Raw genomic sequence first — 14,852 nt, 5'->3', positions numbered from 1 at the left:
ATTTTGTCACTGGACCGATTTGGACCTTTGATGGCTCAAAAGATCGGTCTTTAATTTTCACGATAGTAAAAGAATTAAAGCATAAGTCTTCAAGTTTTGTGATTTGTCCACGTCAAAATCCAATCCATGTTTTTTTGTTTTCAAATTGAATTTACAGTGAAAGTGTGTTGTCAGATTCATTTGCGCGCACCTAAAGACTTTATTTTCCGACCGATTTTTAATCGCTGGTCACTCACGAGATTCGTCTCGATCTATGTTTATTTTTATTGTATAATACGGCATTCTTCTCCAAGAGGCTATAACACAATTTTGTAACGTTTTCTTAGAGGGTTGGATTTTTGCTACACAATCCTGGAAAAAGACAAATCCAAAACCACTTTTTATGACGCAAGAGAGAGAGAGAGAGAGAGAGAGAGAGAGAGAGAGAGAGAGAGAGAGAGAGAGAGAGAGAGAGAGAGATGTTTGGACCTATATCACTATCCTGTAGAATGCCAAAACAGCCAAAGCTATGATTTCCTTCAGCTGACGGGACGTTGTCTGAAAAGACACATATTTAGAAATTTGGCCAGAAAGTTCGTCCTTCACATATTGATCGATTTAAATGACCTTCATCTTGGCAAGAAACTCTCAAACCTAGGACTTCGGCAAGATGAGAGTCATTTAAATCGCTCGATATTTGAAGGACGAGTTTTCTGTCCAAATTTTTTAATAAGCGTTTTTCCAGAGTACGGCATTTAACTGTTAAAAAAGTTAAATTAGGTTAGAATTAGTATGGCTAAAATTTTGCCTAAATTATAAAAATATAGATTGAAATAATTTTCTTTTATCACTTTCGTCTTTAATATTGTATTGCTTCTTGCATATTGTCCAAATCCCGCATATATACACACACACATAAACACACACACACACACACACACACACACACACACACACACACACAATAAGAAGGTTAGTGTTACTAGATAAATGATGTGAGACTAAGAAGAGTTAATAAAACAAGAAAAACAACAACAACAAAAGCAACCGACATAATCAACCAAAACAAAATTGCTGTGCCAAATTATATTTATATTTTATTTCAAGGAAATTCATCATGGGCAATGATTGACGTTTTAAAGAAATCCCCATGGCTATTTACAATTAAGTATATAGTGTGCCAGATGGTATATTATACAATGATAATGATCATCATTAGAAAATAAATAAAATGACATTGTAAATTTGACTAGATCCATACTGTAAATAGATTGGTCTCAGGCGACGTGCACATATTTTCAGGTCTGATAACCGAACGCCATTATGGGCTTGATTTAACTTTTTTTTTTCATTGACATTACTATGCGTTGAGTTGAGATTATTTCGATTACAACATTGAACCAATTTTTTTTTGTTTTATCAGTTATCAGACCTGCAAATAAGTGCACGTCGGTCTTCGGTAATATTTTGACTTATTTATGAACACAAGCATGTTTGATATAAATAATTGTACATTTAATAAATCACATCTTATAAGTACAATAATATCATTTGAATAAAAACCATTTGTAATATAATGATTCATTTACACATAACAATGTTGTGAATAAAATAACGTATGTATTAATAGCAGAAATGGCAATGATTGCTGCTGATCGGGTAATATGACCAGAATGTACACCGCAATGTTATAAAGTAAAATTTTTGTTTGAATGATAATAATAATAATGATGATAATAGTAATAATAATAATAATAATAACACTAACAATAATAATAATAATAATAATAATAATAATAATAATAATAATAATAATAATAATAATAATAATAATAATGGATTTGGATCTAAAGTTTTTTAAAAAGCTGTTTGTTTCTTGTTTGTTTTTAATGGTTTTACGGCGCTTGCAACACGTTTAGGTCATATCAGTGTGAGTAAAAAGGAAGAAAATGGGATAGTTAAAACATTCTAGGCTGTACAATTAAAAGGACTCGAGGAAAAAGTAAAACAAGGGGAAATATTTCAAATAGGGTACAGATGTAGATTCCAAGAGCACACTATCAGTGTACTTAGTTTGAGATCACCTAAAAGTCTCAACCAGATACCAGCACAAGTCTCCACTAAGAAGAATACACTCAAATGCTTACAGTTCATAATATATAAAGAATTTAAAAAAAACAAAACATTAGAGAGATGATTTACACGTAAAAAAAATATCATCTCCAAAAACTACAACTCTGCATTCGACTGATTCCTTCCCAGCCAAGGACTCCGGCCAGGGTCAGGATAAAACCAAGCAATCTCATTCCAAGACAAAGACAGAAAGGAATTGGAAGACAGATTAAGGGGGATAGAAGACACAGCAAGTACCTCCCTGTCCACCATGGGCGTCGGAAACCTCACCCAGTTTTTAAAAAGCATTTTATCGAATTCTATTGATCATTGTCATCCATTTGACCACTGACTGCGCTCAACATTGCTTGACTTTTCTAGCAGGACGAGAGACCGTACCTCTGAGACACCAACGCCTCATAATATGAACCGTAGAGATACGCTAAACAAATTAAATGTCTTTTAATCATTATTTTTAGGGAGACTTCATATCCTTTCTCGGGGTCCCGATAGCTCAGTTGACAGAGCACTTGCGTCACACGCAAAGGGACAGAGATCGATCTGGGTGAAGTCGAGATTTTTTCACCCCCCCCCCCACCCCTGTCCATCCAGCAGTGGTTGGTTAGTTAGTTGGGTCTGTTAAATCCGGCGAAAAATGCTTTGCGATAGACTAGGGTCCTTTCTAAATGGTTGCAAGCAATTGCTATTGTCCGTTTTACGCATTAGAAACTGGGCCTAATGGCTTTGAAGGACTATCTATCTATACCCTTTCTCATAACCTGTTATAATATAAACTGTTTTATGAAACAACTGAACTAGTCATTACCTTATACTGAACACATAGATATAAATGCAGTGGTAAAACCATGTACCATGGTCTCTCAACCTCGCATGTAAAACTGCGAGATCAATCACATTCAAAATGGAAGCCTGTTTAGTTCTCTCTCTCTCTCTCTCTCTCTCTCTCTCTCTCTCTCTCTCTCTCTCTCTCTCTCTTTCTTTCTCTCTCTCTCTCTCACACACGCACAAACACATTCACTCTCTCTCACACACACACGCACACACACATTCATTCATTCTCTCTCTCTCTCTCTCTCTCTCTCTCTCTCTCTCTCTCTCTCGTGTTTTATGGTGATAATTCCACGACTCATACTGATGTTCAATTTAAATCGTCAAATTTGAATTAGATTTGAAAATTTATTAATATTGAAGTGTCGTATGTTTGAATTTGCGTTGACTTGTGGTACAAGCAATGTTATGGTGTTGTATTTTAATTGTCTCAGTTGAATTGATATTGCTGATTGGATTGAATCTTAATACGCTTCAACAGTCGTAACGTCACTTCCCTCGTAATGACGCATTGTAACTTAGTAACTGGCTCTAAACTATCGGAACAATGGCGGACGCCCTTATGAAATATTTATCCGACGAGCATAAAAGCGTATCCAGAGGGGAAAAAAAACATTATAAACCTGATCATGTTTTGACTTTTACACATTCTGATCACAAGACATGAAAAGTTTTAGCCAGCGTAAAGAATAAAAAGCACCGATTTTCTTTGTTTAGAACCACGTTGGCCGCCGTTGTTGGGCGACGTGACATCAGACTATTGAATCCAATTGCCATACAGAAGCATTTTCTCAGAAAGATCAATTCTCTATTCCCCATTGGACTCATCCCGCAGACATCGAAAGAATATATTATGTATTTCATAATTGGGAATAGAACCATAATCGCATATCGATCAACAATCGACTTTTTAACTTTGAAGATTTAAATTTCTATTATTAATGGGTGATAAGTTGACCATGAGAAGTAAGAAAATACAAAGAAGTTATAGGTCGTAAAGCTGCCTTCAAAGAGGAGAAATTAAGAGTTTTGATTTATACCGAGATCACATTTTTTACAAGTGCCTATATTTTCTTTCTTCCTTTCTTTCTCTAGCTTTGCCATCTATGCCATCTTGATATTGGATACAGACATTTGTGGATACTGTCAGGCTACCAATTCAAAGGTCACATTGTGTTGTGAAATGTAAATCGACTCAATAAGACTTCTGAAAGAATAAGCATAAGCAAATTATAACGCGATTAGCAACCAATTTGTATTTATCTATTTATTTATTTATTCATTTTTCGGGGTTTTTTTTGGTCTTCTTCTTCTTGGAAGCTCTTTTATGCGTTTTACATTCTTTGGGTGTACTCTCATGTAACTTTAAAGCCTAGAAAATATCAGTCAATAATTGAAAGATATACATGTTCTGCCCTTACATGCACCAGAGACAGTCAACAGAGGTAGGGTCGAAATGCAATAAGGACATTCTTAGACACAGATGCTGGAACCTCAACTAGAGTCATTAACTCAAATATCGACGAATTACATATCGATAATTTAATAATCATAGCAGTAGATAATGAAAAGGAAATGACTGTTCCTTTTCATCTATGAACCCCAACCCAGACCACGTGATCTCATTCCAGGACAAGGACAGATCAGATAGCGATATGGAAGGAAAAAAAATATAATATATTATGTAAGAAGATAGAAGACGCTGATCGAGTTTACTTCCCAGTCACCAATGGGAGGTCCAAAGATCCCATCCCAGTCTCACCCTTTGACAGGTCTCTGTTTAATATATTGAGTTAACTTAATATCACGGAAGAACTGTGAATTATTATTGGAGTGACTGGAATAAAAACGAAAAACTGTATACAGTATAAAGCCTGAGCATTTCCCGAGTGGCGTTCATACATTAAATGCCGACTTCAGAATGTTATATCAATGTTATGACATTTGTAAGAGTCGGACTGCCTTTGTCCTGTCTTGTACATTTGATAAACACCAATCAATGATAAAACTCACACAGTTATAGATATTTTATACATTTTTTACACTATCAACTAAAATAGCTATTTTATTATGTGAAATGTGTAACAAAATTGTAAGACATCTAAAACCCACAAGAACTTGTAGCACTCATTTTCAAACTGCCATACATTGCCAATTATTTTCTTCACGTGGTAGCTGTATGCATGTGTTCAATTTCCATATTATATAATGACAGTTCTACAGAATGTCTTCACTAAGGGGCAGATTCAATAACAGGCGTTTTGCTGTTCATCAATTACCATCATTGTCGTCTTGGTTTCGTGGAATTAAAACATATCCGTCGCATGGATAAAAAAATCCTTACACACGGGATCACAACAATTAAATATATAATGTTATTAAAATAATATATGAAAAAAAAGAGATTCAGGTTTTCTCAGTTTCACACCAACGTTATTCCTTGTCAAGAATTCACATTGTGAGTAACAAAAGGGGTAATAATTGTTATCGTGATACGAGTATTAAGAATTCCATCACATCGTTGTATACGCAATGAACACAAATAGACATGGAGCGGCAAGCTGGTCAGATTGCCAGGTTACTTCACTGTACATCAGCCCCAAAAATGAAGTTCTGGACCTGATTTCGAGGCTTCCTTTTAAAAAGATTTTAGTATGTGAACTAGGGTTAGGGTCCCATTTTAATAACACGAGGCTAGTTATGTGAGCACCAAAGAAACTGGCACAGTTTATTCATGTTTTGTAGATCATGTTCAGAAAATTATATTGACACACTTGGTTGGAGACAAACTGTTTCATCACGTTTTTACAGGATCCAGCCTCGATATATAAATTATATCGACATATTACAGCATATACTTTTTCTCTCAGCATAGTCCAATGTATGATCTCTGACAATTTACGAGAGTGAATAGTTTCCTCAGATATGCGAGTAGTCACTGATGTATTGAAAGACACATTATTGTCTTTTGTCTTCGTGCTGTGTGATTTCATTGGGTTATAGAATTGTTGCTTCAAAACTTATCTTGGCTTCTTTGTTTTGCTACTTCCAGGGGGTCATTTCTGTGGTAATCCCCTTTCTGCCCATCAAAGTTTTTGGACCTCGTTTGTCCAAATTTCATTACGGATTGAGTTGAAACAAAATATTGATACAGTTGTATTATTTCGCCTGTGGGTTTTGTAATTCTTTAGTTCTTGGTCCGCTATTTTGCAGGAGAAACGATGGGTCCACCGTAGGCAGATTGTGTTCCACAAGTAGGGAGACCGAATGGGTTGACACTGGAGAAAGGTGAACCAACTATTCCTCCCATTCCTGAAAAATGCCAAGATAAAACGTAAGATAGATGACATATGGAATATCAATGGAAGGTGAGGATAGAGAAAAAACAGTAATGGATGTCTCACCAATATATGGAAGGTTTTGCAACAGCTCTACTAACGATTCTAATTAAAAATATGTCATTACATAAAACGTGTAATGTCCTGCTATTTGTGTTTCAATATAAAACTTATTACAAATTAAATTTGGATAAGGTGAGTAAGGTGTATCAGTTTCATGTTAATTTGAGTTATACAAATCAAATTAATTCTTCGTCCATTTACATTACTTTTTTTGGAGATAGTATCTAATGTGTTAACCAATCAATACATCATTACGGCATGGAGACAGACCTTTGGCCATTCTATTATAAATGTGCAATAATCAATTTGACTTAATTAGATGCGCTGAATCGTCAATTCAGAAAAATGATGCCATAATACATCTGAGTGGAAATTGGTGACTCCTTATATATTACTGTCTTTATTTCAAATGTTATTCATAACACAATAAAGCATTGTTTAGTTTTTACATAGACGAGATAGCTTAGTTAATCGTTTTCTTTTAATGTTAAAAATGTTAGAAAAGAATACTGCTACTATCACATGAGACAATTGTTGTTGTTAAAGTAAAAGGAATGTGTGACACAAACTCTCAGCATTAAATATCCTCTCAGTTGGAAACACACAACTATCACTGTCAGAAAGAAATATGCTTCATTTGCAGGTTAATTGATATAAGTTATAATAAACATGCCAAAGTCAACTGAACTTATAATATGGGAGGTTTAGTACATCATTGATTAATAAGAGAAAGTGTTTAGAAAACAAACAAGCACCTCGAAAAGGATTAGAAAACAAAACGAACCCCCTTCTCAAAAAAGGGGGGAAACAAAGATAATAAAACATGTTTGAAAAATGCATACCAAATAATATGATCAACTTTATAAAAAAAGGCATGCCGCTGAATACAACATTTAGACTTTAGAATTAGAACAGATATTACAATGATGCAACAATAAGGTGGCAGCTATTCACACAGCCTGTACTAACAAGAGTTGTATGGGGCAGTAGCTGCCATCCACCCATGTCCTTGGTACGATCCCACATGGAATGAAGCAGCGGAAGTAATCCCGGGACGGTGATAGTATACAGGGGCAAAGGCACTCTTCTGTTTTCCTCCATTGGAAAAATGGGAAAAGTAGCTGGAGGGGCCGGGGGGAGAGGAAATCATCCCCGATCCTGCATTGGGGCAAAATCCGAGGAAGTTTGAGGATGAGGAGGCCGAGGAGGATGAATTATTAGTGGGGTTTGGCAGAGGCGGGGAGTGAAGTGGGGGTACTGGGGAAGGGGAAAGGATGAGTGAGTTTTGAGGGGAAGAGAGGGATGGGGTGAGGGTGAGGGGGAGAAGGGAGAAGGGGGAGGGGGAGGAGGGAGAAAAATATGAGACGATTGATAATGAGCAACTACTTTTTTGTTTTCTGTTGGCGGGTGAATTTAACTTGAGAGGAGTCAGGACCTGAGTGATAAGCGCTAGATATACCAATTCAAAGGTGATCAGAAATAGAAGAAAAAAAGGGGATGAATTTAGGTGCACATTTGCAGGTCTGATCATCGAACGCAATTGTGGACTTATAATTGTCGCCTAGAATGCTTTTGCTTTGGTCTGAGAGAAATGAGATTATATAACAGTTTGAGTAATCAGACTTGTAAATGAGTCTACATAGAGGTGAATTAACATTTCTAAAAAAATTAATGAAAAGACAAAAGTCAAATAAACCACAACCAAAAACAACCAACCAATCAGACAAACAAACATTAATATATTCACAACAAAGGTAAAAACTGATTGAACATAAAATATAATCAACTCATATAATCATCGTGGTCAATTCAAAAAGGTCGGAAAGTTGTCAGGCTTTGGAGAATCTTCAAGTTCATAATAATAATAGTTATCGCTCCCTCCCGTGTAAATAATTGAATGTTATCACACACCGACACACCACCCCTTTCCCATCAATAACTATGTTGAAAATGCTCTTCAAAGAGTTTTCCAAAACCAACTGATTTAAGTTCGCTAGATGCAATTTTTGAACTTAGTAATTTAAAACAATCTCTATGATTGGAAAGATACATCAACGATTTTGTTTGATAAAAGAATTAACTTGTTTTAGTTTCCATGGTGGCTTTTTTTGAAAAGTGAGTATATACTGATAGACAACCCATTTTATTTTCATTTATTTGTATGAAATAAGGAATAATGTTATACAAGTGTGTAACTTAGACTATGTAAAAACCGTTATCTTCTTCTTCTTTTTCTTTTTTTTTCTTTGCGTGAAATGTAACCTTTAACAAAATATCGAAATGCATTACTACTGTAAGACACTTTTAAAAAACCAAGATAAAGATAATAAATAATAATGAAAAAAAAAATACATACACGAAAGCCTCAAAGCATGACAATATAAAGACAAATAGAAATAATAAACCATGGATTGTATAATATAAAAAGACACAACTAAAAGCATAAAAAAGACACGTGATAAATTTTGAAATATAAATTTTTTTACCTGCACCAATTCTACTTGCTTCGTCTCTCAAAAAGTGGTCTAAACCTGGGAAAACATGAAATCATCCAGGGCGTCATTCAGTAGGAATCATAATAGTGTCAAGTAAAAAAAAAAAACATGATGAAGATATATTAAAATGGTTTACCGTCGGGCATAGTTTATTGTCTCTAAATATTTTTTTAACCCCCTCCTTACAACATACAGCAAAATCGTCACATTTGTTACGACACAATATACATTTTTTTCTTATCAGATTTATTTTGTGCATCATAATGATTTTTGTTTAATCAATAAGGCATAAAGTTGTTTTGTATAGAGATTGTTTGAGTTTTAAAAAAATATATTTTTCTTCTGGGAAAATACTGAAAATGGTCGGTAAGGAGAGAGTTAAAGGAAGAAAAGGAATGATGATAAATATGAATAAAGGTGACGATGATCATTATGGGTATTTCAATAATTGCTGCTCCTTCAAATGATTACGTTAATGATTATGACGAATGTCGCTTAATCAGTACCCAGTACTAAATGTTTGTATCGTACCGTCATGTGTAATCGAATATATTATGTTACTTTAAATAGAGGCCAATATCGTTTTGATCTCGGACTTGAAAACATGGTCTTCACGTGTTCATTCCTTGACAGGAAATTAATCTATGTAAATAACATGATAAAATCCAGATATCATGATATGGCCATTGATTGATATTTGAGTGGTTCTCAGTGAAGCTATGTTGATTTAAACAATCAAAACGTGCGGTTATATGGTCTAATGGTATGACACTCGCTTTCGGGTCGAAAGGCCCTGGGTTCGTGCCACGCTCGGCGCATAGTTGAGTCCTTGAAAAGGCTCATCGCTCGCATTCTCTCACCGTACTCAGGTGTAAAAGGAGTACATGGCCATTAACAGGTTTGTCTCTGTCCGAAAAAGTGTAATATCGCCTAACAGGCGTCATGTAACGTCCTACGTGTTAAGTGTTGCTGTTGACCAGGGACCCCTTGTAAAGCGCTTTGAGCACGTTTTTTAAAAAATATAATAATATTCCCTTTATTCATCCTATAGGGGAAATTTGTCTCTAGGGTCTATTCCAAGGGAAGACTGGAATAACCCAAACGTCAGCCGCAGTACAGCGCCGCAAATTGAGCTAGGGCGAGGTGATCGAACTCGGTCCCTTTCGGGTATGAAGCAAAGGCCGTACCCCTGAGCCACGCTGCCCCCCTAGATATTGTTCTATATAAATGCTCAAACTTTTTTTTTTCTATAATAAGATTTCTATGTTCATTTCAATGTTTACTTACCCATATTCCCTAAATGTCCTGGACCACTGTGGTACCCGTTCATCGTGGGTGCTGTACCGTAGGCACCCCCGTTAACGCTGTGAGGCGTGGACCCATTTGAACCATAACCCCTCGGGGAAACACTCGAACTCTGTGACCGATTGTAACCTGGAAGATTAAGAATCAGGGTAAATATTACAGTATTATTCTTTCATATCTTGCCAGATTGATTACGTTCATCCAGGAACCTATGACAACGTCTCGAGAGAAAACGGCCAGGCAGCCAGGCGGATCGATATATATATATATATATATATATATATAATATATATATATATATATATATATATAAAGATGGATAGTGGGTATATAGATAGATAGATACATGGGTGGGTAGATAGATATATAGATAGAAAGACTTACAGACAGACAGATTGATAGATAAATAGAAAGATAGATAGATAGATGGATAGATAGATAGATAGATAGATAGATAGATAGATAGATAGATAGATAGGTAGATAGATAGATAGATAGATAGATAGATAGATAGATAGATAGATAGATAGATAGAGAGATAGATAGATAGATAGATAGATAGATAGATAGATAGATAGATAGGTAGATAGATGGATAGATAGATAGGTAGATATATAGGTAGATAGATAGATAGATAGACAGACAGATAGATAAAAAGGTAGAAATAATATGGGATTTTAATAGCTGACCTCTAAAATGACCATGTGAACATTTATGTTCCTGCCCTGGAGTTTCACACCCGTCCTCACCGAATAATAATCTAATCTACCATTGATCTGCCTTTGGTTTGCTTATTGATTGTGCTAGAGACATTACCTAAAAACGTTGACGCAAAACTAAGTCTATCATGAGAATTCGAAAAGATTCGTAAACGTATTATTAGAGTTCCTTAATTTGGCGCTTTGACAAAACTAAACAGTGCGGCTATGTGGTATTGTGGTATGACACTCGCTTTCGGATCGGAAGGTCCTGAGTTCGAGCCTCGGTCGGTGCATAGTTGAGTCCTTGGAAAAGGCTCTTTGCTCACATTCTCTCATCGTACTCATGTGTAAAATGAGTATCTGGCCGTTAACACCGTTGTGTCTGTCCGAAAAAAAATGTAATATCATCCTACTTGTTAAGTGTTGCTGTTGGTCAGGGAGCCCCTGTAAAGCGCTCTGCCTGAGCACTTTTAGTGGACATCGCGCTATATAAAAGCTCAACTTAAAACAGCATAAACTGTTGCTCGTTGCACTGAACTTTGAACTTTCTCAGAGAAACGCACGAATGCAGCAGTGACGTATAATATTTTTAATGATGCCAATACGTTATATCATTAGCTGCGATATTCTCAAAATCAGATTGCTCATCCATTGTGATGAAACCTTAGCATTGTAGAGAGGTTATCGACCACGTACTCATTTTACACAAGAGTACGATGAGAGAATGTGAGACTTTTCCAAGAACTCAACTATGCGCCAAGCGAGGCTCGAATCCAGGACCTTCCGATCCGAAAGCGAGGGTTTTACCACAAGACCACATAGCCGTACAAATCCGTACAATTGGCGAATCAAAGCAATAACTTTTGTAATCCTATTGACCGACACACTATCGATACCTTTGGAAGTATCACTCCTTTGATATCAAACAATGCTATACTATTAGCCGTACATGCATCATTATGAAATACCACTTACTTTCATCCCATTGACCATTGGCAACGGTGTCGGACACACTGACCGCCAACTGACCAGGGTAGGCATTGAAGGTGGACATAGCCGAGTTGTTCATGGCGGGAGATCGAGGCGTGGGCAGGGAGAGTTGGTTAGGATTTCTTGGCATGCTGTACAATGCTTCAGCAAGATCTGCTGCTCGCTTCAGAATTATTTCCTGGGGAAGTATGAGATAACCAAGGTAAAAATCAATGATTAACCCTCTCCGTTCCACCTGCATCAAAATCGTCACATTTGTTACGACACAATATACATTTTTCTTATTCAGATTTATCTTGTACATCACCAACTTTGGAGAATGATCTTTGTTTAATTAAAAAGAACATAAAGTTGTTTTGTAGAGTGTCTTGTTTGAGTTTATAAAATCAATTTTTCTGCTGGGAAAGCCTGCCATTTTGGGAAAATACTGAAAAGGATCAGTAAGGAGAGAGTTGAAACAAGAAAGATAGGATATTTCTACCCTTTGGCAGATTATAAAAGGAACACTACGTGATATTGAAAATCTCCCTATATTTAATCTAAGTCAGGTTCGTTCATAATATGGGTTACATTGTTTTCACTAATCTAAGTGTGATACACACGAAGAGACATAATTTATACAAGGTATTGCACACTTACCTTAGGGAGTCTTTCGGGATCTCCAGGGTGTCTTGGGACCAATTTCATGAGTCTTTGGAAGCCATAGTCAATGGTGGGCTCTGTTAATGCTGGAGGCCAAAAAAATGGTTCATCAAAACATTTATTATTTAATAGCGAAGATTAAACAAAAACAAAACAAATAAAAAAGCAACAAGACCCCCCCCCTACAAAACACAAACACACACACAAAACAAAACAAAACGCCAAATAAAGAAACAAGGAAAAAAATCAACCAAAAAAAAAAAAAAAAAGAAAAAAAAAAAAAAAAAAAAAAAAAAAAAAAAAAAAAAAAAAGAAACAAGAAAATCAAAACAAAATAACTAGAGCAAAAATAAAATAAACCATCCAACCAAAGAAACAAAACAAAATAAAACAATGAATCAAGTATTTGTATGTCGGATGAACCCCTTATTAATTTACATGATAGCTTAACTTTTCAAATGTTTTAAAATAAAGTCTGCATATTCGAGGTCCATAATTTATATTTTCAAAATTAATTTTGGTTTGTTTTATATTTTTTTACTTATTTTTTAGCAAATCCTGAAAACTGAAAACAAGTCAGAAACGGTCCTGTTCTGTGACTAACTCTTGTTTGCTCTCTTTATCCATCCATCGTTCCCTCCGTTGTCTCTCATCCCCTTTTCTCATTTACTCGACATCCCCGCCTCCTTCATTTTGAACTAATAACACTACTGTTTATTATGCTGTTTCTCACCCGCCTCGGCCTGCAATTGTCCCGTAATCCACACAACTATATTGACATAGTATGGACAAGTGTTAGACCCGTCTTTGAGTATTTTGACTTTTATACCCCATAATCCCAAAGTAAGAGAATGGGGCAATATAACACCGCAAGTCAGATTGTCGTATGCAACAAACAAATCTTTAACGAAATGTTTACGATTTAGTTTTAAATAAATGTAAGAACTTATCAGAACCATTATTTACACTTTGATATTCCTCTCCCTTCCCTTTAAATTTTTTATTTTAAAATCTCGTGGAACATTCATTCCGCTAAAATATTAAAATTTAGATGCAAACGTGTTCTTACGAAAGTTCGTTGATTTTTATTTTCTTCTTTTTTTTTAAATATATAAATCAATTACAACAATTAAAAAAAAAATTACTTCCGTCTTTCATATCTTATGACAGAATATCACTGTTTCTTAATATTTATTTTAATTATAACAATAACTAAAATATGAGAGAGGAGTCTCCGGTCTGATTGGGCCGTATAAAGATTATACGTCTTTTTGTTATAGGCAGATGGTGTCAATGTCATGGCGATGAAAGCTGTAGGGTGGGAAATCTCCATTAACTTTTCATCACCACCAAATCCTTGGGATTTCCTACAACTCTCTAGCCACAACGCCTTGATCGGCTCCGCTAATCCTCAAAATGTTCAGCGACTGGCATCAGCACCCTCCCCCACCCCCCCACCCCCGGCCACCCTCCTGAAAAAAAAAGAACTTGTCGCTCTTGTCTTTTTTATATCAAAATTTCTATTTTCATTTTCATTTTATCTCCCCAAAACTTCCCAAATTAAGTTGCCGTCTTCTTAACACATTCGAGCTCAGATTGTTTTTAAACTTGTCAAAAACAACCACGAGGATTTTTATATATATATATATATATATATATATATATATATATATATATATATATATATATATATATATATATATATATATATATATATTAATATGAAGCTCACAGAGCATGTAATTTACAGTTTATAAAATGGAATATTATTTTATCATACGTAAATATCATATATAACTTTGGACAACATGGGTGATTCCCGTTGACATCAGACATCCCGTTTGATGGATTATCTATATTCCTACATAGAATGCCTACGCAACAGGATCTTATGGTTCCGTTGGGAAAGGGCGTCAGTAAATAAAAATATCATTATACAGGACCAAATTATTGTTATTTAAGTGGTGAGATTCACAGCAAAATACATGTTGTATGTTTGTATTTTAAAAGTTATTGGTACGGTGGTGACTGCTTAAAGAATTACAAACAACAAAAACACATGCAAGTTTAGCCCCATGTCTGTTTCATATTCCAACTATAACGTTATTATTATTATTATTATTATTATTATTATTATTATTATTATTATTATTATTATTATTATTATTATTATATTATTATTATTATTATTATTTTATTATTATTATTATTATTATTATTATTATTATTATTATTATTATTATTATCATTATTATTATTATTATTATCATTATTATTATTATCATTATTATTATTATTATTATTATTATTATTATTATTATTATTATTATTATATTATTATTATTATTATCATTAATATTATTATCATTATTATTATT

General features: G+C 34.8%; 1 protein-coding gene across 3 annotated transcripts in view; it reads right to left on the bottom strand.

Moving 5' to 3' along the window:
* Window positions 1-1,059: 1,059 nt before the first annotated feature.
* LOC144966535 (transcription factor collier-like) overlaps window positions 1,060-14,852 on the bottom strand; it is a 28,455-nt gene continuing 14,662 nt past the window's right edge. For 2 of the 3 annotated variants that reach the window (XM_078903174.1, XM_078903173.1), the window contains exons 5-10: window positions 12,472-12,560; window positions 11,818-12,010; window positions 10,124-10,270; window positions 8,828-8,872; window positions 7,311-7,598; window positions 6,171-6,252 (exon numbers count right to left, since the gene is read on the bottom strand). In XM_078903174.1, the coding sequence (XP_078759300.1) occupies window positions 6,251-6,252; window positions 7,311-7,598; window positions 8,828-8,872; window positions 10,124-10,270; window positions 11,818-12,010; window positions 12,472-12,560 (764 nt within the window). In that variant the 3' untranslated portion in view covers window positions 6,171-6,250. Of the gene's footprint in view, window positions 6,253-7,310; window positions 7,599-8,827; window positions 8,873-10,123; window positions 10,271-11,817; window positions 12,011-12,471; window positions 12,561-14,852 lie in introns of all 3 variants that reach the window. The other variant, XM_078903175.1, reaches the window with a different exon arrangement.

The sequence above is a fragment of the Berghia stephanieae genome, chromosome 2 (assembly GCF_034508935.2).
Source record: "Berghia stephanieae isolate SIO BIC M18660-M18661 chromosome 2, UCSD_Bste_1.3, whole genome shotgun sequence".
NCBI classification, from domain to species: Eukaryota; Metazoa; Mollusca; class Gastropoda; order Nudibranchia; family Aeolidiidae; genus Berghia; species Berghia stephanieae.
This window is presented reverse-complemented; position numbering and strand designations above follow the sequence as displayed.